This window comes from Nuphar pumila, chromosome 2, assembly GCF_984573655.1.
Source record: "Nuphar pumila chromosome 2, dmNupPumi1.hap1.1, whole genome shotgun sequence".
Taxonomy (NCBI): domain Eukaryota; kingdom Viridiplantae; phylum Streptophyta; class Magnoliopsida; order Nymphaeales; family Nymphaeaceae; genus Nuphar; species Nuphar pumila.
Genome location: NC_143250.1, coordinates 96096270 through 96123724, shown reverse-complemented (window position 1 = coordinate 96123724; position 27455 = coordinate 96096270). Strand labels below are relative to the sequence as shown.

Sequence of the window (27455 nt, the reverse complement as noted above, 5' to 3'; positions counted from 1 at the left end):
TATTATCAAATTTATAAGTATTTTTGCATACTTTTTAATTGATTTTTTTATCCTTTAACTTTGCACGAAGCAGAAAAGAAGGCATTGTGCCTTACAAGGATGTGTTTGTCGAAACACATAAACGTAAGAGCATAGGAGAGTTTGTATCAGAGAAGGCGAGAGTGTTATTGGTATGTATTTATTGTATTAATAAATATTATAATATACAAGTTACTATGAATTACATTATCATAAACATTGTAATTCTTGATTATTAATTTATATTATAATTATTACTTTGTAAGAGCCATACAAGCAATTGATGGTAGATCGATATGGCGATGACTCTACTCAGCATTCGCCTTTTGATCCCGTAGCATGGGTGATTGTAACCGGTGAACCCAAAAAGGGTCATGTGTTCGGGTTTGGGAGTAACATAAACACTGCATCAGTCGTTGCTTCTTATATCTATGACTCTCAGAGTTCTCTCACCAGCATTATCTCACACCGTCTGATTGACCCTGCTATATCTTGGGATGGTGTCTTTCTGCATCTTGAGTATAAAATGCAAGACTTTTTACATGAAGCCATTCTCAATCTTATCCATAATGAGTTGTGCAACTTTTTTCGGGACAGAGGAACTTCGTCTGAATTCAATATGAGCTCCGGTGCCCATCAGGTATAAAAATTCATGTAATTTATTTCATGTCGTTAGATTTCAATCTAGTATATGCATGATTGAACACATATAAGCATGATTTAGATTTTTTGACTGCCTTATAACACATATATGCATGATTAAATCACTATGAAAGTGGTTTGACAACCTTAGAACACAAGCAAGCATTCTTTCATCATTATGACAACTTTAGAACACATATAAGCATGATATTAGCATATATGAAAGTTTTTTGATTGCCTTATAACACATATATGCATGATTGAATCAATATGAAAGATTTTTCATAACCTTAGAACACATATAAGCATGATTTCATCACTATGAAAGTTTTTTGACTGCCTTATAACACTTATATGCATGATTGTGATACATAACACATTTATTTGACAATCTTATAAACATTATATCCATGCGTGAATCACTATGACATTTTTTTGACAACCTTAGAACACATATCTGCATGATTGAATCACTATGATTTTTTTTTTGTCAGTCTTAGAACATATATCTGAATTTTGTTATTGTTCTTCACTTTATTGCTAGTCTATGCATCATTCAACCATTTACTTTGATTGCATTAGACTAGGTGCATTGCATATAATTTATTTCATTATATTTTGTTTATCAATACTAACATTTTGGTTCTCTTGTAGGATGCTGAAGATGATCAGCGTAGAGGAGCTAATGGAGGAATGGATGAAGAGGCAGAGCGAGACAATGAAGAGGATGATGCCCCAAATCTTGGTGAGGATTAGATTCATCTGTTTAATTTGTTTCACGTACTTGTCATTAATTAGAACTTGGCAAGGACTGTACCGGGTTGTTAAATTTGTTTAACTTAAAACTTGTGTTAAATTTGTTTCACCTGCTTTGTATATGTATTTTTTATGTGTACTTTATTTTTTATACACAGGTTATATAAATTATATAACGAGAATTTTTTCTTGATATTCATATTTTAAAAAATAAAATTTAATTTTTTTTTTAAATTTATGATGGATTAGCGATGGATAATATCTGTCACTAATATCCGTCACAAATTTAAATCAACCAATATTTTGCGATAGAATTTAATTCATCGCCAATCCCTCGCTAAATTGGCGACAGACATTAGCGATGGATACATATTCGCCATTAAATTTTAGCGACGGGTTAGCGACAGAATACATTCTTTTGCAAAACCAAATTAGTCTTTATTTAGCGATGAATTAGCGACGAACCATGTTCGTCGCTAAGTAGCGAGGGATTGGCGATAGATAAATTTTGTTGCATTTTAGCGACCAGAATTATACAGTGGACACTTTTAATCACTAATCCATCGCTAAACATGTTAGCGAAGGATTAGCGATGGATAACATCTGTTGTTAATCTATATTTTTCTTGTAGTGATTATCTGATGACACACATGTGGAAGAATGCGATCCTAATGATATACCAAGTGGATGAGTGCCCAATGAAGAAAAAGATGAAGAGGACGAAGAGGAGGAGGAAGAAGAGGAAGAATATGAAAGTCGAACAAGTGATAAAGAAGCATACTAGAGCAAGTGAAATACATCTTGTAATACATATCACATCACTTTCTCATAAGCTCTTATTTTTGTAGTTCGGCGATCATGCTAGTTATGGTAGAAGTTAGCAAGATATTTGAGTGTGTTTACTGTAGGTACATGTTTGACATTGATATAATATGAATGATTTGAATGTATTGCCATGTTTGATGTGACTATATTCATGCTTGCATGAAGTTATTTTCGATTTGATTATGTATCCATGAAATTGGATATCATGTAACTGATCCAAATAACATTTTTATTTGTTAGAATATGGTTTGTGGAGGTAACAGTGGTCGACGACCAAGTGGAGGCCGTGAGACATTATTAGGTAGATGTCTTTGTCTTATATTCAAATATAAACATTCATTATGTTTTTGCTTATATGTTGATGTAAAAATTATTACTTGTTAATCGTCTTTATAAGATCCCAGCTCAATGATAACCAGTCTCAGCCTTCGTCTTCACATAATGCTTCGATAGGTATATCATTTAAATAATTGTATACTTAATTAGTTTAAATATGCATTGTGTGAATTTCAAACTCATTGTTTTGTAGGTGATGTTTCGCCAACACATGACTCACCTACACCAGCTACTCAAACACATCACGAGGCAACGTCAGATGCAGGGTCTTCTCAGTCTGACACACAACGACTCATTCAAATAGTGTATACCGATAGTCGACCGTAAGTATTTCATTGTCACTTGTCTAATACTTATCTTATAAATAATGTATATTGATAATCGATTATTAATGTGTATCAATTCATGTGCAGTGCGAGGTTCGAGCTACAAGAAGTAATACGAGAAATTAAGAAGTCACTACTTCAACATCTTCCACGATCGGTCGCTCAATGAAAAGAGTACCTAAAGGAGGTGTTGGACAGATTATTATCTTCATTCATGGTATGCAATCCTTTATCATATCTAATGTGTTTTATATTTAATTTTTTGTTATAGTCACGTGTGTTAACTTTCTGAAAGTATTTGTAGGCTTCGCATCACTTTGCGAATGCGAACGAGGAGAAAGACGTGAGGGTAGTGTGGCAGAAAGTGGTTGCCAATTGATTTGTTGACATACTGCACAATATGAAAACTGCAACAATAAAAGTAGTTGGTGGGATAGATGATCCATTCCAGTGGAAGAGCCATGACCTTTCTACTATCATGAGAGATTATTGGGAGGGAATGTGCGACAAGTGGGCGAGTAATGAATTTCAAAACCGCTCAGCAAAGCCAGCACAAAATCGATCGAGCGAAGATGCCCATCTACACACAGGTGGATGTAGAACTTTTGGGAGCCACCAAAAGAAAATGGTAATTCATCAATATATATTATCAAATTTGTAAGTATTTTTGCATACTTTTTAATTAATTTTTTTTATCCTTTAACCTTCAAGGAAGCAAAAAAAGAGGCAATGTGTATTACAAGGTTGTGTTTGTAGAAACACACAAACGTAAGAGCACAAGAGAGTTTGTATCAGAGAAGGCGAGAGTGACATCAATATGTATTTATTGTATTAATAAACATTGTAATATACAAGTTGCTATAAATTACATTATCATTAACATTGTAATTCTTGATTATTAATTCATATTGTAATCATTACTTTATAAGAGTCATACGAGCAATTGATGGTAGAGCGATATGACGATGACTTCACTCAGCATCCGCCTTTTGATCCTACAGCATGGGTGACTGCAATCGGTGAACCCAAAAAGGGTCGTGTGTTTGAGTTTGTGAGTAACATGAACACCACACCAGTTGTTTCCTCTTGCAGTCAGGACTCTCAGAGTTCTCTCGACAGCATCAACTCCCATCGTCCGATTGACCCTGCTATGTCTTAAGATGGTGTTTGTCGGCGTCTTGAGGACAAAATGCATGACTTTTTTACATGAAGTCATTCCCAACCTTATCCATAATGAGTTGTGCAACTTTTTTCGTGACAAGAGAACTTCGTCTGCATTCAACATGAGCTCCGGTGCCCGTCAGGTATAAAGTTTCATGTAATTTGTTTCATGTCGTTAGATTTCAATCTAGTTTATGCATGATTGAATACATATATGCATGATTGAATCACTATGAATTTTTTTGACACTTTTAGAATACATATATGCATGATTGTATCACTATGAAAGTTTTTTGACAACCTTAGAACACATATAAGCATGATTTCATCACTATGAAAGTTTTTTTACTGCTTTATAACACATATATGCATGGTTGAATCACTATGAAAGATTTTTGATAACCTTAGAACACATATAAGCATGATTTCAACACTATAAAATTGTTTTACTGCCTTAGAACACATATATGCATAATTAAATCATTATAATTTTTTTTACTGCCTTAGAACACATATATGCATGATTGAATCACTAAAAGTTTTTTGACAACCTTAAGACACATATATGCATGATTGAATAACTATGAAAGTTTTTTGACTGCCTTAGAATACATATGAGCATGATTGAATCACTATGAAAGTTTTTTGACAACTTTAGCACACATATGAGCATGATATTAGCATATATGAAAGTTTTTTGACTGCCTTATAACACATATAAGCATGATTGAATCAATATAAAAGTTTTTTGACAACCTTAGAACACATATATACATGATTGAATAACTATGAAAGTTTTTTTACTATTTTAGAACACATATGAGCATGATTGAATCACTATAAAAGTTTTTTGACAACCTTAGAACACATATGAGCATGATATTAGCATATATGAAAGTTTTTTGACTGCCTTATAACACATATATGCATGATTGAATCAATATAAAAGGTTTTTGATAACCTTAGAACACATATATGCATGATTGAATCACTATGAAAGTTTTATGAAAGTTTTTTGACAACCTTAGAACACATATAGGCATGATTTTATCACTATGAAATTGTTTTACTGCCTTGAAAACATATATGCATGGTTGAATCACTATAAAGTTTTTTACTACCTTAGAATAAATATATGCATGATTGAATCACTATGAAAGTTTTTTGACAACCTTAGAACATATGTAAGCACGATTTCATCACTATGAAAGTTTTTTGACTGCCTTATAATACATATATGCATAATTGTAATACATAACACATTTATTTGACAACCTTATAAACATTATGTGCATGCGTGAATCATTGTGACATTTTTTTGACAACCTTAGAACACATATCTGCATGATTGAATCTCTATAAATTTTTTTTGTCAGTCTTATAACACATATCTGAATTCTGTTATTGTCCTTCACTTTATTGCTTGTCTATGTGTCATTTAGCCATTTACTTTGATTACATTAGATTATGTGCATTGCATATAATTTATTTCATTATATTTTGTTTATCAATACTAACATTTTGATTCTCTTGTAGGATACTGGAGATGATCATCGTAGAGGAGCTGATGGAGGCATGGATGAATGGGCAAATTGTGACAATGAAGATGATGATGCTCTGAATCTTGATGAGGATTAGATTTATGTGTTTAATTTGTTTCACGTACTTATAACTAATTAGAACTTGACAAGGACTGTACTGGGTTGTTAAATTTATTTAACTTATAACTTGTGTTAAATTTGTTTCACCTACTTTGTTTATGTATTTTTTTATGTGTACTTTATTTTTTATACACATGTTATATAAATTGTATAACGAGAATTTTTTTCTCGATATTCATGTTTCAATTTTTTTTTTAGAATTTGTGATGGATATTATCTGTCGCTAATATCTGTCATCAATTTAAATCACTTGATATTTTGTGATGGAATTTAGTCCATCGCTAATCCCTCGCTAAATTGGCGATGGACATTAGCAACAGATAGGTCTTCGTCGTTAAATTTTAGCGGCAGATTAACAACAGAATACATTCCTTCACAAAACCAAATCAGTTCTTATTTAGCGATGAATTAGCGACGGATATGATCCATCTCTAAACCGTCGCTAATTAACGATGGATAAATTCTATCATGTTTTAGCGATCAAGATTATGTGATGAATGCTTTTCGTCGCTCATCTGTCGCTAATTTATCGTTAAACACGTTAGCGACGGATGAGCGACAAAAAGCGTTCGTCGCTAATACATATTTTTCTTGTAGTGAATGATTTAGACTCGATATAGATAATCAAATAGAGCTTGAAGAGGCAGTCGAGCTCGGTGAAACTCGATCAGCCCGATTAAGCTCAGTTCATATAGACACATGATGCTTTAGATTTATCATATGTAAAATTTTTGTTGACAAAACTAACTCGATTAGCCCGATTAAACTCGGGTCATAGAAGTATGTGATGCCTTAGATTTAGTATATGTAAATTTATTGTTGACAAAATTAACAAAAGAAATCTCACCCTATTGGGTAAGACGTTGGGCTTTCATGTGAGAGTGCTGGGACGTCTCTATTGTTTACAAAACATTTTGGTGAAGCAAAAATGATCAGCTAGAGTTGAGCCGAGTTCTACTTGAGCTTGGTTCAAGCCGATCATATAAATATGATTTTCAAGCTTGGCTCGAGCCGAGCTTGAACATGCATTTTTTTGACAAACCGAGTTTAAATATCAGGCCAAGCTCGGCTTGAACCCGGCCCATGTGCTGCCCTATTTGTTTACATGTAGTGGATCTACATGGGGGTAATGCAGCACTTGGTTCAAGGGATAATGGATATCCTGTATGTTTGGATATGCATAACAAGCTACAAGTTGTGAAATCCAAAAAGAGATGGACTGCCCTACTCCCCATCTAGTATGGGATTATTGGAAAGACTGGAGTCCTGCTCCTCATGAATATAATAAGCTTATTAAAAGGGGAGAGCTTTTGTCAACTCGTGCATGTCACCAAGTTGATAGGACATCACATGTTCAAAATCCAAGGGCGTGCGGCCTTTGTGGCGAGGCTAGAGCTGGGTGTACTGCTTAGCGGGCAAGAGGGGCCTGGGGTTTTATGCTAATGATTTTAGCGAGCAAGGTGGATTTTCGTCGTTATCCTAAAATAAAGGGGAACAGATGGGCCTCCCTCCCTATTTTTCGAACTTTCTCTTACAAGTCTCAAGTGGAAGACAACATTTTTTTTTTAAAAGAAAGTTTGGGGTTAGGCAGACACCTATCAGTTATACAACTATACCATTGGGTTTTGAACCTGCAACTTCCCAACGCAAGGTTAGCTGATCCTACCAAACAAGCAGAGCCCCTGTTGGTAAGTGGAAGACAACGTCCCAGCACCATTTGCCCAAAACACTGCATTGGGAATGGAGTTGGAAGTAGGGATGGCAGTGGACCGCCTCGCCCCGTTTGGACCGCGGATGAAGGGTATGAAACGGGGATGGAGGCGGGGACGAAGGTTAAAATCCATCCCCGTCTGGGGATGGGCATGCACTTTTCCCCGCCCTGCCCCACTTCATCCCTGTTTGAACCGGGGATGAAGGACATGAAACAGTGATGAAGGCGGGGGTGGAGGATAAAATCCATCCTCGCCAGGGATGGAGGATAAAATCTTGAGGCGGGGCGGGGGTGGAGACCTTGTCCCCCGCCCCGCCCCCACTGCCATCCCTAGTTGGAAGCCCCAACACTGCACAATTGACAAGAGGATGTCTTTGACAACTCCTTCCTCAATGCCACTTTTTGGCAAAACCCCCAAAACCATATTTTGGTATGGTGCTTTGGCAAAGCTCCCAAACATAGCCTTAAACCATGAAAAAGTCTAGCAGTCACAAGTTTAATAGGACACCCTTGGCATTTGATTTTTAACCTTCAAAATCTTCATACAATCATACCCTTTCAGTCTAGCACAATTGACAAAGAATGAGTGAAACTAACTTGAACACTTCAAGCTCGGCTCGTTCAACTTTTTTACCGGCACTATTTAAAACCGCTAGAGGATGGGCTGAGAAACTGATCCAAGACATTGAACGACTGATCCTCCACAATCCAAGTCTAAAATGCCACCATCTTAAAACAAGGGATCTTGATTCTTGACAAATCCCATTAAGGAAGCTATAGCTCGAAAAAAGAAGAGGAGGAATTTATGTATTGGTGCCTAACTTATGACAAATTTACATTTAACTACTTATGTTTTAAAATTTGTCAAATAAACTCTCCTCTTCTCAACAATTTGCTCAAATGACCCCTTAAGCTTCTTTTTCTATCACTTCACTCCAGTCTACTCTGGAAAATGAAGCTTCAACCATTTCTTTTAAGACTCGACTTCAGACTTGAAGGTCCGATTAATACATGAATCCGGGTATAGTTTGTGAAATTTTATACTTGACTCGGGCCTGACCCGAGTTTCGATTAAGACCCTCAATTTTTCAACATAAAATGATAAAAAATATTATTTTACCGGATATGGTCAGGGTCTGGTTCATGTAGTCTTTATCGGGTCTGGGTATGGTTTCATGTATAGTGGACTCAATTGGACCAGGTTCTGGACCCAATACCATACCTGAAAATTGGGTCCAAGTATGATTTCACCTAGGTTTGAACCAAACCCGACGGGTTGACACCTCTACATATGACACTTTTAACTTTTTTTTTCCTATCACTTCACTTCAGATGACTCTTAAAAATGACACTTTAACCCAATGTTATCGGTATCGGTGGGTATTGGCCGATACACATCATATCGGCAGCATTTTGATACGCTGTAGGGCCGATTCAGTTAATTTTTAATAAATGTAAAAAACTACCAAAAAAATATTTTTTAGTATTATTTTTAAATTATTTTTTATGATTTTAACATGTGTCACGTAATGATTGATACACGTAATAATTTGTTATTATTCTTGGGCTGATACAGAACAATTCAGCTGAGTATCGGTATTGGCCCGATACAGCTGAATCGGCAAGCCCAACCATTCAGGGCTGATACCGATATTGACAACATTGCTTGAACCATTTCATTTTTTTTAGATAGGCAAGCTGGGGTTAGTCAGACCCGGCAGTATACAACGTACCATTGAGTTTTGAACTTGCAACGTCCAGACACAAGTTGACGTGCACTAACAGCTCCTACCGTTGGTTTTATAACAATGGGGGCTCCCGTTGGTTTTAACCATTTCATTTTCTTTAAAGGATTGAATGTCACTTTCTGTAGTTGTAGTATAAAGGGAAAAAACATTAACTTAAGCAAAAAAAAAAAAAGGTCATATAAGCAATTTCTCCAAAAATACAAGTGTTTATAAAAAAAAATATAATATAGGCCGTTAAACATCATTTTGTCATAAATTAAGTACTTATATGTAAAATTCCAAAAAAAGGCTAATAATTCAAAGGAGAGCTGGGTTGGTTTGGTTCAGGGTTGAACAGGTCATGGCTTGGCCTATCTCAACATGGTGGTCAGAGTCATGTCACTCAAAATTGACAGATCGAGGCAGTGTTGTGAGAGGCGTACGCCTGATAGGCCAAGCGCAGGCTCAACGCCTCGCTTAGCCTCATCGCATTTACAACCTTGCTTGAGAGTCTCAAGTTGTGAGAGGCGTACGGGATTGGCATAATGGCTTCAGATGAAAAAAAGCTAAAACCAAATTCGGATCTGATTAGCTTAAAACCCAGTATTTGCACTTAATCGGGTCAGGTTTTAAGTCAGATTCGGATTTTAGTTGGATTCAGATTCAGGTATGAATGCAACCTAAATCCAAGTCCATTAGGCAGGTTTGGTAGCCAAATCTGGATTCAATTATTAATCGGATCCAGATTTGGGCTACCAAACCCGCCTAATAGACTTGGATTTAGGTCAGGTATCGGGTTGCATCCAAACCGTTTACATCCCTAATTTTGATGATGAAGTTTTATGCTGAAGCCCGTAATCTCTAGGTGGGGTCACCGACACCCAAGCCCTTAAGGTAGGGGTGACAACAGGTCGTGTTTACCCAGACCCGACCCGGACGAAACCCTATAGGGTCCGGGTATGGTGATAAATAAGAAGACCCGATTAAGACCCGGGTCTGGACCTGAAGGTCCGATTAATACATGGATCCAGGTATAGATTGTGAAATGTTAAACCAGGCTTGGGCCAGACCCGAGTTCCGATTAAGACCCACAAATTTTCAATATAAAAATGATAAAAAATATTATTTTACCGGGTATGGTCCGGGTCAGGTTCATGTAGTTCTTATCGGGTCTGGGTATGGTTTCTCTTACAGTGGACCTGATTAGACTCAAGTCTGGATCCGATACCATTCCCAAAAAATTGGGTGCAAGTCTGGTTTCACCTGGATCCAAACCAAACCCTTCCCGTTGACATCCATACCTTAAGGAGGTCTTCCTAACTAGCGAACCCTTTCTCCTTCTACCGCTTCTCTGAGTTTGGGCTGCTTATGCTGCTCAAAATGCATGCGGTAAAGACCCGGAATTGATCTGACCCAAACCCTAAATTGAGGCCGGATCGTGTTCCCATGGAACCAAAAAGATGGTTGATAGGAATCGTTTTGGGTTCAACAGGGTCCTATCAAACTTCAGCTAAGCCCAACAAATCTTGGGCTCAGCCTAAAACCTATGGGTTCACGAGTTGGTCAGGGTTGGGACCTGGCCTATAGCGGACATCAGGTGGGGTTTGGGTCTGAGTGGGTTCAGTTTTGGTGCAGATTTGGACCCACATATAAATTCTTGGCCGGGTCCATATCTAACTGAGTTTCAGTTCTTACAAACCTGACCTATAAGTTTTATTGGGCCCAGTAGGTGTGTCCATATAAGGTAATATGAGGTGTCCATACGAGGTAATTTGCAGAAAAAATGTGTTTTTTTAAAAGATATTTCTTTTAAACAAGATATTGACATATTTGAAGTTTATGCAAGATGCAATTCACAACCACACCAAGTTGATGTGACATCACAAGTTGGAAACCCACGGCCTCTAGGGCTGTCTTCGGATTTGTATCGGGTACTTGACCCGACCTCAACCCGAAATTTTTGGGTATGGGCATGGAAAGCACCGACTGGAATAATATTGGAGTCAACCCGAACCCAACATGAGTAATATGCGGGCTGGATTTGGGACATGATTTTTGCTGGGTACTCGACCTGACCCGGCTTTTTTGTCCGGCACCCGAGGCCCAAGTATTTTATACATATTTTTAATAAAAATAATTGTTTGAAATTATGCAGGTCCGGGTTTGGAATTCCATTTTGTGACCCGGTAAAACCCGAACCCCACAACTCATTATTTGATCGAGTTTTGGTAAACCCTGATAGATCGGGTGCCCCTACCCATGGGTGTGCATTAGGGATGTAAATAGAACAGGTTTGGTTAGGATACCCGACCGAACCAAACCCGTTTACTCAGGTTTGGTAAGAAGCTTCAGAACTGATTAACAATCAGAATCGGATTTGGTATTGAGTTTTGCATTCAAACTAGAACCCGAATCCGACAAAACCAAGACCCTGGTTAAAACCCCACCCGATTAAGTGTAAATGCCAGGTTTTAAGATAGTCTTTTCCGGGTTTGATTTTATCTAATTTCATCTGAACCTGAATACAATCTAACCCGATTGAGCCATACCCGATTAAGTCACACTTGGTAATTCTTAAACCCGACCCAAGTCCTCTCCCTGCTAAAACTGCATGTGTTTGTCCGAATATGGATCCATAAATGAGACCCACAGCCTCTCCAATTTAACACACGTTTTCCCATTAGGAGAAGCACCCAAAAATGGATTTGGATTGAGTTAGGCTTTCCAATCTTGTGGAGTCCACGCAACTAACAACTTGACTTAGATCACCTATCTACACCCATCATGATTAGGGTTCAGCCCTCCAAAAGGCCATGTTATTGTAAAGGATCCAGGATGATACATCATCATGCATAGGGGTATAAACGGATCGGGTATGAGCTGATCTCGACCCGTATCGGTTCCTATAGGGTTAGGATTTGATTACAAAGAAAGGGGATCCGATTATCTGTTCGGATCGAACTCATGAGGTCCAATTATTAAATGGGTTAGTATGGTTTATGGAATTTTATACCAACCTCGGGTTCAGCTCAAATTCTGATCAAGATTCATAAATGTTCAATTTAAAAAAATTAAAAAATATTATTTTACTGGGTATGAACCGCTGGGTATGAACCGGGTCTAGTTTATGTAATTCTTAGTGGATCTGGGTATGATTTTTCATATGAAAAATCTTGTCGAACCCAAATCCAGATTTGATACCCACATTACTCAATCGGATCTGGGTTTGGACCCACCCATCGACCCGTTGATACCCTTAATCATGCATGTGCATACATCCATGGACCATGACCGCCACTCAATAAATTCCTAAGTACGTAGCCGTCCATCTCTAAGATGGGCGGTCCAAGTAGACCAAGTTCTTGTACCCTGTTACAATCACTGAACCGCAAACAGGCAGTAATGACATTTGCTAACACCAGTTTTTCTATGTAATTAAAAAAAAAACTTGTAGATGCATTTATTATTGCTTATTTATTAAAAAATATATTTAAACAAAAAATGATTTAATAAAAAAAGTGATTTTCTTATCATCAAATTTTAGTGCAATATAAACTATTTCGATTAAACATTTGAACATGAAAAATGTTTATATTTCATACTAAGTAAATTGTATAAAATATATTTATAAATCTATATTAAGCAAACAACTACGACTATTTTCAGTCTCTTTTAAAGATGGTTAAGAGATTAAGGGTGGTTAGGGCCGGTCTATTACTTGTGCCGCCGGTTGCCAAACTTAACAAAGCAACCCGCATGCTTAAAGGGTAGTACTTGGAGCCATCCATCTAGAGGATGAACGGTCCCAGACTCATAATAGGTCAAAGCCTTTTTTTTTTCTTTTAATTTATTTGGCTGTTGCATGCTATCAGAGGGAATTTGGAGGGTTTTGGCAAGTAACCCCACAAGCTCATTGGGAGTTAATGAGGTACATTACTGACTCAAACACACACACACCCATCAAATCATCTTCTTGATATCACCTTGGAAAATGTTAGAAAAAGAAAGAGTGGAAAAGGTTAGAGAGAAAAAGCAAGCCAACCCAAGTAGAGGGCAGAAAGGAGTGGGCCTTCCCATTGATTTCGAGGACCAAAGAGAAAGGAAAAGGTTAGAGAGAGAGAGAGAGAGAGAGAGAGAGAGAGAGAGAGAGATCAAAGCAAACCAAACCAAGCCAGAGAAGGGAGATAGGAGAAAGGAGGGAGCTTCCCCATTGATTGTGAGGACCAAACAGGCCAGGCTGAAACTCCATGACCATCCCCGCCTTCTCACCCCTCTGAAAGCAAAGGGTTGGGGGGGGGATCCCCAGAAGAAGGGAAAGCACGGAAGAGAGTTATAGTTGAGAGGGTTTCTCATGGGTAGCTCATCAGACGATCTGCTAAAGAAAATCCAAGAGCTCGAAGCTGGGCAAGCTCAGCTGAAGCAGGAAATGTCCAAATTGATGGTCAGCAAGGAATGGAAGCCAGGCAACCACCACCAAAGATCCCATTCCGTTTCGCCTCAGAGGTCGAGATTGCCGGGCTTAAACCGCAAGGGCATCGACGATTTCCGGCAGAGGAAGGGGGCTTCTTCGTTTCGGCATTCATCGCCGCTGAGCCGGAGAGCCGACGGCTCTCCTTCCGGCTCCAAACTCCAATATGGGGCAGCTGTCCAGTTTACGGAAAAGCAGTGGCTGAACATTCTGCAGTCCATGGGTCAGTCGGTTCATGTGTTCGATCTCTCTGGCCGGATAATTTACTGGTTAGAGTTTTCAATTCCTAGTTAGTTATTGTGCTCGCCTGCGCCTTTCTTGATTTTCCAGTGTTTCATTGATTGCTTTGGAAGTTTTTATAGCTTTGTGATGCTTTTGATTTCGAGGTATCGTTGAATCGCTTTGGAATAGAGATGCATAACTCGTTTCTGTAGCATACAACAACAACAACAACAACTACGCCTTCATCCCAAAATTTTATGTAGCATGTTCAGTGAAAATTTTATCATGATCATTGTTGGGTATCTCTCATTTGTCCGATTTTATTGAACTAATTGAGGTTTTTGAAGCAACCATATGCATTTGATGCATGTATTGATTGCTCTGGATCAGCTGCCTTCGATTCGGTAGGTCTATGACCAACCATGGTTGTCTAATTGATGCCACGAGTTGTAAAATGATGGACTTTTCAAAGCCAAATGTTGCCATGTTGAAGCCTACAGGGGCTACGCCTTCCTGGCTCATCTGACATGGGGTGGCCTTGGTTCTAAACCCATGGGGGGCGCCTCTTGCTGCAAGGTTGAAGCTGGGTGTGCTCCCCAGTGGGCAGAGAGGGCCTCAAGTGTTTTATTGAATGGAGGCTTGTCAATGTGTGGTTGATGATGGGGGTGTTTTCCCTTGGCCTAGCCAAGAAAAATTTAGGTGTGTCATGTACAATTCTTCACCTAACATAGTTGAAATGCCTATGCCCCCCTAGAGGCCTTCAACAGGTCAGGTGAGGATGATGGCTTTTCTTGATACAACGGGTCACCTTTTTGAAGGCCCATTTGTGCATGCATATGGAAGTCGGGAGAGACCATGAGTTTATGTCATTGTCTCACATATCACCAATATTTTTTGAAAAATTGCAATATTGTTGCACATGTGATAGAAAAAAGGATTAAATAGGTGAAATATTGACATATTTTTAAAAAAACAGGGATTTGAAAATATTGTGTTATTATTTATTTTTTTACTAATTTTTTTCCATATTTTAATCATGATTTTCTCTTTCTTTATGCTGTTCATATTGAATAAACTTTCTTTTCTTATGTTTTGCAGATGATTACTATAACCTATTCTTTTCTATTTTAATGTATTTTTTGTGTTTTTTCATTTTCTAAGTGCTGGATTTTCCCAAAACTTTTTCTGAGATTTATCAAAGAATCCATAATATAACCTGAGATTTTGGCTTACCAAAATATAGCAGAGCCGACATACAATACCATGCTTGATGCTTAAGATTAGGCAGATGTATGGATGGAAAAAAGTGCAGCTACGTGTGAAACACTTTTTTGAATATATACGAAGTGAGAATTTCTGCTAAAGATTGTGTATCTGGCCCAATATGAGTTAGGAGAGGCGATGGCCTTTTAATTAGTTTGAGACTTGAGATCCATAGTTTGAATGATGGTCCCCTCTGTGGCCTACAGGAAATCCTGCTGCATTGCAAAGCACATCTATAACTAATTTTTGTGTTGGCTAGATTTTATGCACACTCTCCAGTGGTCATCTCTCTCTGGTATATGATGCTTGTTGGTTCATTTTAGGCTTCATCATTCTGCTGTATGTCTTTATGTCGGACTAAGACTGGACTAAATTCTGGCATGGCATTAGATATGTGTTAGTCTGGTTAGCTCAACAGTTGCTACTTAATTTCTAGCACCATTAAAAGGCTTGTGTTTGGGTAATTTCAGTAATTTAAGTTTAAGAGATCCCTTAGATACTGCAATTTAGTCACTTGGAAAATTGGAATTACTGTTCTGTTTTTTTAGTGAACCTTAGTGTGTGATGGTGCTGAGCTTTGCTGTTTTTTTTCCTTTTCTCTGCTGAAGTTTCTTAAGTGTGTTCGTGCTTAGAAAAGATTTTTGGTTCCAGGAATCGGACTGCAGAAATCCTGTATGGTTATTCTGAATCAGAGGCACTTGGGCAGGATGCTGTTCTACTACTTGTTGATGCCCATGACTTTGGTATTGCAGACTACATAATTAACCAGATAAAAATGGGTGAAAGCTGGTCTGGTCAGTTTCCAGTCAAGAAGAAGTCAGGGGAGCGGTTTTCAGCTATTGCTTCAAATACTCCACTATATGATGATGATGGTAAATTAATTGGAATTATTTGTGTCTCCAATGATGTACGTCCCTTTCAGGAAAACACAGTTGCACTGGATAGTTCTAAGCCTTCCACATCTGATTCCAGTCATGGATGGTCAAGAAGCATTTTTACAAACAAGCCTGCTGGTGATTCTCAGCAACCGCTTCAAGCTGCGATAGCTTCAAAGATTTCAAATCTGGTGAGTGTAATGTGTGCACATAAATGCATGCTTATCTATATACTATGTGTCTATATGTGCATGTACATACATTCATAAGTGCATGTCTGTGTGTGACATCCCAATAAATATCTGTCTAATATCTGAAGGATATTTTAGATTCTGATGTTTGGTCCCCTGAAGCAGGCTTCCAAGATGACAAACAAAGTCCGTTCACATATGCGAATGAGTGAGAACACCACAGAACGTGAAAGTGGGAGTGTGGATGCCCACTCATCTGATCAGGGGTGTTCTGACACGTCCTTGCTTCCTGATCAACGAGAAGATGCAACATCTAGTGGAGCCAGTACTCCAAGAGGTGATGTTCCACAATCACATTTTAGTGTGCATAATCCTGCTAGTTCAGGGGAAAAGTCTCCAGGAAAAGGACGCAGAAATTCTAGTGAGGAAGGGGAAGGGAAAACTGGCATTCACAAAATCTTAACTTCAAAAACAGAGGCATGGATTTCAAAGAAGGGGATATCATGGCCTTGGAAAGGACATGATCATGACGGAATAGAGTCAAAGTCTCATGCTGCTTTCCCTCAGTTGAACACTGATCGTGAAAAGGATTCAAGTTATCATAAGGCATGTGAACCTTGTGTTGCAACTGAAAGCCAAGCGATTGAAAATAATCGGCAGGCCAACAATGATGCTACAGGATCATGGTCCTCTGTGAATGTCAACAGCACAAGTAGTGCTAGCAGCAGTGGAAGTACAAGTAGCAGTGCTATACAAAAGTTGGACATGGAAACTGATTGCTTAGACTATGAGATTCTATGGGAAGACTTAATAATTGGTGAACAGATTGGGCAAGGTAAACGGTTTCAGAGAAACCTTCAGCCTTAATGGAAATATGTTACAAAACTTGGTCCTGTGCATGCTTATACATGTTGTTTTATTTTTTACATTGTGATTTTGGGCATGAACCATCATTGGGACACAATTCAGTTTTAACTTTTGAATACCTGAAGCTCTTTATAACATGATTTCTAATCCACTATTAAGGACTTAAACATAAAAAGGGATAGCATTAGTATATTCACTTTCTTGTCATAGATGGAACTGGAATGGAAGTTTGAGGATTTGGAGTGCTTCTAGATCTTGAGCTAAATAGGTAGTCTTTCAGTGGCTATCAAATGACTTACCTCAAACCACACAACTTGGAATGCATAAAGTTATCCTGACACTTGATCAAGTCTTTTGTCTTTAATCTTTATTTGAAAGTTGAAACTATATGGATTTTTCTTTTTCTTTTTTGAAAAATAAACATTACACAGAAAATAGGATTGAAGAAAAGTGATTTTTTATTAGTTGAAAAACTTTGTTAACACTTGCCAATATTCAGTATCAGAAATTTTGTTTTTTCATGACTTGTGTATATATTGTGATGTTTACAAGAATATCAATGTTTATCATCATGGTTTCTGTGTGTTTTAAAACTCTATTACTTATGAGCGTGCGTATCCTCTTTTGGCTTGAATTTTGACATAGGCATATGCTTTTATTTGATATCATCATTCAAAAATACTGAATTTTTTTAATGAACCAAGGCTAGGTTTATTATATGCAATCTTGGACCACACCACTTGTTAGATATGCATGTAAATTTAGTATCTTATCTCCAAATGGTGATTGGTAAATTGGAGATGCTAATCTGACGAGACCTTCTGAGAACACTGGGAATTGTCTTGTGCGTGCTTTAATAGCGCTTATTCTTCAGGTTAGGCATGCTTCAATATGTCCTTATTATTCATGCCAGGAAAGTTATTTTTTTTCTTTTCATGGTAGGATTTTAAAAAAATTATATATACGAGGAACTATGTCACATGGGTGCGGGTGCGGGTGCGGGCGCGGGTGCGGGGATTCGGCACTTTCAAAAAAACCGGGTGCGGGGGTGCGGCAGGGGCAAAAATGTAAATATATATATATATATATATATATATATATATATATATCATGTATAGTGTATATGTATGAATGTATGGTAGCTGTTAAGGTCCATGACATTTATGCCCAACTTACTTTTTACCATTTTTTTATCTTATATGGTTGTCCCCAAAGATGAAAGTGATGAGTTGTGGAGCCTGATTCATTGTTTTCTTTTCTAAATTCCGCAGCCCATTTCATAGGGCAAAAAATTTTTAAAAAAAATCCAAAAAATGGACAAAAATGACCCTGGGTGCGGTCAACGCACCCAGGGTTGGGTTGACCGCACCCGGTGCTGCACCCGCACCCGCGTCGAGTCGCGTCGATGCGGGTGCGGCACCCTGCTAGCCGAATCCCTGTGACATAGACGAGGAATCTTTGAGAAAAGAAGAATTTCAGAAGCACAGGTTGTCTTGATTTATGATAAATTCTTATGTTAGACGCATAAAAATATCTTTGACTTGCAAAGGTTTCAAATTTTAGTATTTGTGTGAACATTTGATCAAGTTTTAATCATATTTTTTCATGAGTCTCTTCAAATTTGTTGGCATGCTGTAATGGGCTTTCCATGTTTTCGCATCATTGTTAAATGCATTGAAGAGGAACCAAATCGGAAGCATGACTCAAAATTTTAGGCAACTCAACTGTCTGTAGAATGTCCTTTTACCAATGTCAATAACAATTTTGCTGTTTATGTGTGATGGTTACTGATTTGAATTCTGCTGCTGTCTCTGCCTACATATTTTTTGGGCACTATTCTATAATTTCTAGTTTTAATGCTTACCATTCTGTTCCAATGTATCTTTCTCAGTACTTTCTTTCTCCTTTTTTAATGCTTTTAGTTCTTTGAGTCTGAGACATACATGGATTGTCAGTTTGAAATTGGCATACCCTTGGTCAAATTAATGTATTTGTGACCTACATGGACAGCTGGAATGAGTTGCAAGATCTCTATTCTCACTCCAATGATGTCGTTGAAATTCACTTTTCTCCTAGACATCAAGATATATGCTGCATGCTTGAAACCTCGGGTGGAACTGTAGAGGAATGCGATCACTTGATCATATGTGCTACCGCTTGGTCTCTTGTTCCAGACCTGGTTCCTGTTCTCTTGAAGTAGATAGTTGTATATGAAAGATTCATGCTTTAATTTTAGATTTAATTTAAATGGAAAAAACTGAGTTGAAAAACTTTATGGTTTGAGACCTCAATTGAATGCTTAACAGCTTGTTGTGATAGAGCAATCACCAGCAGCCTTCAGTCATAATCCTTCATATGCAAGTGCAGAAATTTTTTGTACTATTACAAGGCACTTATAATATTTCATTTGCATCTATCTTGTGTTTAATCTGTAATGTTTGATGAATGAACAGGTTCTTGTGGAAGTGTCCATCATGCCCTTTGGTATGGCTCGGTATGTATGTTGCTTTTTTTGTCTATTGGATGATTTAGAGGTTTTCCTTCTGAGTATGTCAATATCAAAATGTATGCTCTCATGCTTTTCTATCCAATAAGTGGATCTCCAAATTTCTTGTTACATTATTCGGAATCATATGCATATGATTTTGAATTTGATATATCTCAGAATTTCTATTTTGCTCACAAAAACCAACTCTCCTGCATTTGCAGGATGTGGCGGTTAAAGTTTTTGCTAAGCAGGAGTATTCCGAGGAAGTCCTTGAGTCCTTCAGGCAAGAGGTACTAACACGAGAATGTCCTTGAGATGACCTGATTTAGTATTACATCCTTACTATTTTACCATGTTGTTGGTGTGCTTTGGATTGGAATATTGACAGATGAGCAAATTTACTGTTCTTTTCATAATGTTTCCTGTAACTTTTTTCCTCTTTGCTTCTCATTGTTGATTGTAATATCGGTAAACTTCCCGATATGTTAAAATTTAGCAGGCTGTGGACACCTTGGCTATGCCTCTTCACTCTGCATAGAAGTCGCTAAATCAACATATATTTTATGAGGAGACTCCAGAACTTTGACAAATATTTTATTTTTACATTCAGTCAAATCTGTATTCTGTGTCTGCATGCGCGTGCACATGGGCGTGGGCATGTGTGTGTAAGCAGTGTGTACTTTAAAGAGGATAATGATTGAACAAAAAGGGAAAATGGTTCTGGATGAGATATGTCATAATCATTCAATTGGCAACTCGGTGAATCTACTGCTCCACCATGTATGCTACCTTTACTTTTTCAGTGGTATCTATTGCACTTACAGCTTAAATATATTACTGTGGCTTGTGTTATAAACTGATTGATAGGCTTCCATCAGAAGTGGGAAATTCTATGATGTTCTTTGCCTCCCATAAAAGGTGAAGTGAGAGGCTAAAGTGAACTGTGCAATGATTTTTGTAGTTAAACTGACAATAAAAGATCTATAAATTGATTGTAAACAATATGTCAATATGAAACCAAGAGTGAAAAAGAAAAGGAAAAAGATAACCAGAAAGAAAATGGTCAATGAGTTGTTAGACAATAAACACGCAAAGATGTAGCTGCAACTCACCCCTATTCTAAGGGGTCCCTGTTGCCTCTGCTACATGACCTATTGATATTGGAACTTAGAAAGTGACATCGCGCTATATAAATTCTATGTACAACTATCCTGAATAATATGCCAAATTTTCACTTCTCATTCTTGTAAAATAGATTACAAGATGCAGTTAAATCCTCGTGATATCCTCTTCCACATCATGGAAGAACTTGCTGAGCTGTTCAGATTTTCTTTCTGAATTTTATCACATTTTAACTTTCATATGAATGAATACAAAATATTGAGGTAGGTCATAATAGTCATATACTGACAATGTTACAGAATTTAATCTTGTCACAAGTTTACTCTTGTCAATGCTGTTTAACTTACAGAAGACACTTGTAAGGATAGTCATCAAAACAGACACTATTCTGTTCAAGCTCCATAAAATGGATGAAACCCTTAGGATCGTAGAATTTCTAAAGATGACTTCATCAAAGAAAAGATTTATATTGACTGTTCAAGACAACCTTTTTGTTGAAACTCAATTATGAGCTGTCAAGGATATCACTATGCCTCTATCTTGTTTCAAATGTTGAATTTGGTGTCCAAGTTTTGCTGTTCATTTAAATATGCTGTTTCAGTGAAAATAAAATAGAGCACATACCCATTCTTTTGGAGTTATTTTTAGTTCTGTTTCATACTAAAGGTTTTCTTTCTTGTTTTAATTCATGAAGGTCTCTCTTATGAAGAGGTTGCGGCATCCAAATGTCCTACTTTTTATGGGGGCAGTGACTTCTCCTGAACGCCTTTGCATCGTCACAGAGTTCTTGCCACGGTTCATTCTTGATTTTTCCTTTTACACTGCATGTCTAAGTGCTAAAATTTTCATTTCACTGTCTCATATTGGGCATGTATGTAACTCATATTGTTCTTAATCTTTTATTTTATTATAACAGTATGGATCTAGTCCTGGTATTCTTATCTCATCCACTCCATTTTCAACCTTTAAATGTAATATTTGAAGCATTTTTGTACACTATTTTCTTTTTGAAATGCTTCTGCCTTTCAAAGCCTTCATAACAAAATTTTCCATTGACTTGATGAATAGATTATATAGTACTGATACGTGATATGTATTTCCCAGCTACAAAAATTAGACTCATATAATCTTCCTTTAAGTTGTCACAATTCATACATCTAGATTACACATTTACTACACGTAAAGTATGAGTTGAGGGATGCAGTCTCCATGTGTCTAACCACATTTATCTTGCATGAAAGATCTATTCAAACAAGAAATGTGGGGTGGTGTAAGGGGGTGTAACATTAAAATAAGATGATAACATCCAAGCAACTTGACCTTGTTTAGAAAGAACTTCTCTTAATGAAATCTTCCTAAACTTCTCTTAATGAAAGTTTACCATCGTTAAGACGCAATGCTGGGTAAAGGTTTTATGCCGACTCATCTCATAAAGTGATGAAGCTCTAAATTGACAAGTGACATGGTCACCTTAAATTGGACGGCATCTTATAATCTACTTCCTGGAGATTCTTTTGAAGCAACCTTGGTTGCTCATGCATTTTGGAAACAACCAAGAATGAGAAATTCATTGTTATTGGTAAAATTAGCATGAGTTTTATACAGGCAAAATTAGCATAAAGACTTATGAAGGCGTCCTACATGCATTTAGCTTGATTGCCAATAATTGTCAAACATATTTCAGTCTCTTTTATTCAAAGAAAACTGAACATAAAATAACGGGAGTTTTATAGTTGCTTGTATTGACTTGCATTATTTTTTTTGTTTTCTTTTTTCTTTTCCAAATGCAGTGGAAGCTTATTCCGTTTGCTCCAAAGAAACACTGCTAAGTTAGATTGGAGACGACGTGTTCACATGGCATTGGATATTGTAAGTGTTTTCATGCTTATGACTTTCTGCAACATAATTTTGCCCATTATTGATCTCGTCTGTATCATTTACCACAGTAACTACTCTTTACATGTTTTGTGCGTAATCTCCCCTTCAGGTCCTGTTTGCATGTAGTGTAATATAATGGTGAAATTGATAGTTGAACAGGAAACAACCGTGCATGATAGGAATATTTTTATGAGAGGGCATTTGTTGATAGGAAGGGTTTCGTGAGTTCTTGAAGGTTCAGGAGAAAACTTGTGAACAACTTGATCAAGTTTTTGCTTTATCATTATAACCCTGTTCAAGGTTGAATGAGCATGAAGAAAGAAGAGTTTGTTATGTAGCAACTAAAATATACCCTTATAAACTCCACACACACACATGCATGCATGCATATGAATAGAAGTTTTTGTGTACTACTGTATCATCTACCACTCTTTTTGAAGAGCTATCATGAGGATTCAAGTGATGTGCAATTTGATTTAGAATATGATTGATTATATTGCAACATCTTTGTTTCTCATCTGTAAACTGTTTTCTTCGTTAATATGATTGTTCTATCATAGAGATTGAGATTAGATGAGGTTTAGATGGTATTTGTTTTGTGGCAACATTTAGTGGGAGTAAGACTATCATAACATGATTATTTGAGGGAGGATTTGCGAAGGAAATGCAACATGCTGTGGCCAAACCAGTAGCTGTCCCTGTCTGCTTTTCTTTCATAAAGGAATGCTTTAAGCTTTGCAAAAATCTTCTTCGCAAGTGTCTTACACAACAAAAGATGGGTGTGAGATATTGATTGACTTGCTAGCATTGATTTGATTAAGATTATTCTTTCTGCTAAAGAGGTGTATCTTGTCGTCCATGTTTGGATTCTTGCATGTTATTGTTTATCTTTTCCTACATACAGTAGCATGCTAAGGTATTTTAATGGAAGAATCACAATTTGGCAAGCAGAGATGATGGGTATGGTTGCTTCCATGTCTCATGACAGTGAAAAGAAAGGAGTTTGCGTCTCTTGCCATTGAATTTCTACCAGACAGATGACAAAGTCCCTTCTTTTCAATAGGAACAGGATCTTCCAATGGTTGACTAGGTGGTTTCCAAAGCAGGCTTCTAATAATTTTTTTAATGTGATAAATCAACTTCAGAATGAAAAAGCAGGATTTACAGGTGGGAAGGCTTGTGAGAGCTGCTTTAACATATAGAACACCATAATTCAGTTTCCCATTTAAGCCAGATAAGAAACATGATTATGCGAGAAAGGTAACTGAGCAATGGATGGCTAGAAGCACCCTATCGTTCAGAGATGCCTTCCTATGCTTAAGGAAAATGCTTAGTCCAACTTTGCCAGCACGATGAATAAAACGTTTGTCAATCTAGGCCTAATGGTTCATGTTGAAAAATTGCACGTTTTGGATTCATGAAAATGTAAGATACTGGCAGTTGATAGCAAAGGCATTATGATTTCTTTTATCTCAACCAAGCATCGTAGGTACAATTTCACATGCTTGCTGTCTTTGGGAAAGGAAAAGAAAAAAAAAATGAGTACCAAGTGCAAACAACCGTATGATGCAGTTGCAAATTTACCTTATGCCATAATCACTATTTCTGATCTATTTGTAAATTTATACTCTGTTGCCACCATCTAATTACATCATCTTGTAACTCTTGTGCAGGCACGGGGTATGAACTATCTGCATCATTGCAATCCACCTATCATTCATCGGGATTTAAAATCATCAAACTTGCTAGTTGACAGAAATTGGACTGTAAAGGTGTGTTTTATTTCCGACCTACTGCATAATTTGCTTTATGTGCATAAAGGTTGTGATTATTCTGTTGAACAGGTTGGGGATTTTGGTTTATCACGTCTGAAACACGAGACATACTTGACCACAAAGAGTGGTAAAGGAACGGTAATGCACACTAGCTTCTTATTCATTCCCAATGGGTATACAGTTCTTTAATGCAAATATTAGGCGACACTTGCAAGCAAGACTTGACCTCTTTTAACAAAACTTTTTTTGAATATGTAGCCACAATGGATGGCTCCAGAGGTTCTTTGCAATGAGCCCTCAGATGAGAAGTATGTCCTTTTTTCCATTGCTTACAATCTCCAGCAAATCTTCAAACTTCAAATTAAATTTGCATTGCCTTGTATAGTTAAATCATTGTACAAGACTGTAAATTGTCTTATGTGGCTGTTTAGGTCTGATGTGTACAGCTATGGGGTAATACTGTGGGAGCTAGTCACGGAGAAGATACCCTGGGATAACCTAAACTCAATGCAGGTATGTACAATATAAAGATCTTTTTCCTGCTGACTTGCTACCCAAGTGCTTTGTGTGTTGGTGGAATCTGAAAAACCATCAAATATATTGTAGAAAAGCATGTTCTAGATATTCATTATTCTCCTATCAACTCTTGAAACTTAGAACTGTTTGTTGGAGAAAAGAAGCTATTGTTATAGTACCTCTACATGAACACAAAGTTCTCAAAATCAACCCTGTGGAAGCACTTCAATGTTTATGAGCATCCCAGGGTATGATGAGCTATAGCCAAGCCTTGTTCTAAAGTTCTTTCCTGACCCTAGTGAGCATAAATTTGGTGCTGAAACTGTATGTATCTAGTCTTATGTATGATTTCCCTGAAGTTTTGAGGTGATTTTCTTGAAGTTGGTACTTCATATCAAGTTTGTCCAAATGTTCTTTACCAGGTTAGATTTTATAGGAATCACGCCTTCATGAAAAAATTACTTTCAGGGTGTATGTAATTTGTGCTTCATCACATTTGAGTGATACATCTCTGATGAGTATCATGGGTCAGGAGAAGCAGATATCTCTCCTACCAGGACCCATTATTGACTTAATGTGGATTCTCAGTCCTCAAGATGGGGAAATTGGAACTGGATATAAATCAACTGCACGTACCCAAAAAACTAATGAATAGATGGGTATTTAACTTTTTATCACATTTGATCAGGATCTGAACCCATTGTGATCAGGTATCTGTCTTTTCCTATCAGATCTGAATCTAAATCTGATACAAGCAGTTGAGTTTAGTAGGTAAGCTGTATCCAGACAAATGGTCCCAGTTGAGACCTTTTTAGAGCTGTCTCAATTTGAGAAAGCCAAGCTAAGTCACACCAACTATTGAGAAGGCGGGTTTTTGAAAGTTCCTTGTAACTGTCCTGTTCTGTATCTTGCAGATTTGAAATTTTGAACTCCCTTAGTGAATAAACCTTGCAGGTTATAGGAGCTGTAGGATTCATGAATCAGCGGTTAGAGCTTCCAAGTAACTTGGATCCCCAATGGGTTTCGATAATTGAAAGCTGCTGGCACAGGTATATTTCACTGCTTTTATAACCAAGCTGTTCATTTTTTCACCACTAACATATTCCTGCACTGAATATGCAGTGATCCACAATGTCGGCCAACATTCCAAGAACTACTAGAAAGACTGAAGGAGTTGCAGCGGCAATATGCTGTGACACGTTCTCAGCCTGGAGATTCACAGCCAAAAGAGTTGTGACAATGCAGTCCTGAATTCCAACTTAAGGAAAGCCATTTTTTGGTGCACTACAGCAACCTACATTAGAAATGGAATAATTTCAACCAAATTTAATTTGTGCAGTCAGACTGCAGGGTGTTTTTCCAGTTATCATTTTTTGATCAGGGGCCCTGAGAGGGCCAACACAGTCATCTTCCCATGCACAAAATATTGTACTGCCCGAGATGCACAATCAGAGAAAGTAAGACATGGCTAGCATTGTTGATACTCTTTTATATAAGATATGTGAGCATAAGCAAGTAGTGTAGTAGTGTATGTGCTACAAAATTCTATTTTGTGTTTGTTGCCATTGGGCAAGCATTGTTGGCACTCCATTCTGTAAGATATGTAAGCACAAGCAACTAGTGGAGAGCCTATGTACTGTTTGTTGCTTTTGTAGCTAAATTTGCACTTGGTGCGCCTGTTTTTGCAACTTGCACTTGTAGTAAGATTGTAATTCATTTGTGTTTCATGTATTTTTGTCTTTGCCAGAAGATTTGAACAATATTTCTAAGTTGGAAAAAGGAAAAAGGAAACGGTTCAGTGCTACAGTCACCCGTACGCTTCAGTGCTACAGTCACCTGTACTTTTTATGGTGATGAAATTTTATGATAACAGATTGTATGTCTATATGTTTTGTGTGTGTGTTTTCTTTTCTTCTTTTTTCCTTTTTTTGGGGGCGGCTAAGCCAAGGGAACGAGATCCTCCCTGCCCACCGGAGAGTACACCCATCTTTGACCTTACAGCAAGGGACGTCCATGGCTTTTGAAGTCATGATGTCCTGTCAACTTGATGATGCTCACAAGTTGCCCCTACCAAATGAGCGGAGCTCTTACGGGGCTCTATATGTTTCATGGTTTGTCTTTGCCGAATGTTCTGAAGAAATAATTTAAGAGAAAAAGGAATAATTTCAGTGCTAGAAGTGCCTCTGTTTTAATTATGGAGTTTATGACAACCAGTTGATAATGCATGCCAGCGACACAGAATACAGTTACAGAGAGGTGGCATGGGATTCACGTGACTTGAATCGAAATTCATTGAAATTAAAATGATTTTTAGGCAATTAGAGTGCTACATTGCTTTGTAGGGTCAAGTGAATTTAACAAGCGCTCACAAAGGAAGAATCATTCTAGTGACACAGAATACAGTTACAGAGAGGTGGCATGGGATTTACCTGACTTGAATTGAAATTCATTGAAATTAAAATGAATTTTAGGCGACTAGAGTGTTACATTGCTTTGTAGGGTCAAGAATTTAACAAGCAGTCACAAAAGAAGAATGATTCTATAAGAAAGTAAAAAATAGAGTTAATTGTACTACGATACATGGAGGCCAGTTTAATCACTGAAAGTCACCAGAACAATGTGCACAT

General features: G+C 37.4%; 1 protein-coding gene across 2 annotated transcripts; it reads left to right on the top strand.

Annotated features, from left to right (window-relative positions):
* Positions 1 to 13175: 13175 nt before the first annotated feature.
* Positions 13176 to 26559, top strand: LOC149846247 (uncharacterized). Of its 2 annotated transcripts, XM_089997902.1 has the most exons (13): positions 13176 to 13900; positions 15768 to 16182; positions 16348 to 17017; positions 19503 to 19543; positions 19759 to 19827; positions 21354 to 21454; positions 22450 to 22528; positions 24211 to 24309; positions 24382 to 24450; positions 24571 to 24620; positions 24744 to 24825; positions 25783 to 25877; positions 25951 to 26559. In XM_089997902.1, exons 1-13 carry the CDS (start codon positions 13515 to 13517, stop codon positions 26063 to 26065), a joined length of 2271 nt encoding a protein of 756 aa, XP_089854028.1. In that variant the 5' UTR covers positions 13176 to 13514; the 3' UTR covers positions 26066 to 26559. The 2 variants fall into 2 exon arrangements, 1 of the variants encoding a protein (XP_089854028.1); XR_016430505.1 differs by lacking the exon at positions 25951 to 26559 and having other exon boundaries at positions 13232 to 13900; positions 24359 to 24450.
* The last annotated feature ends 896 nt before the right edge of the window (positions 26560 to 27455 follow it).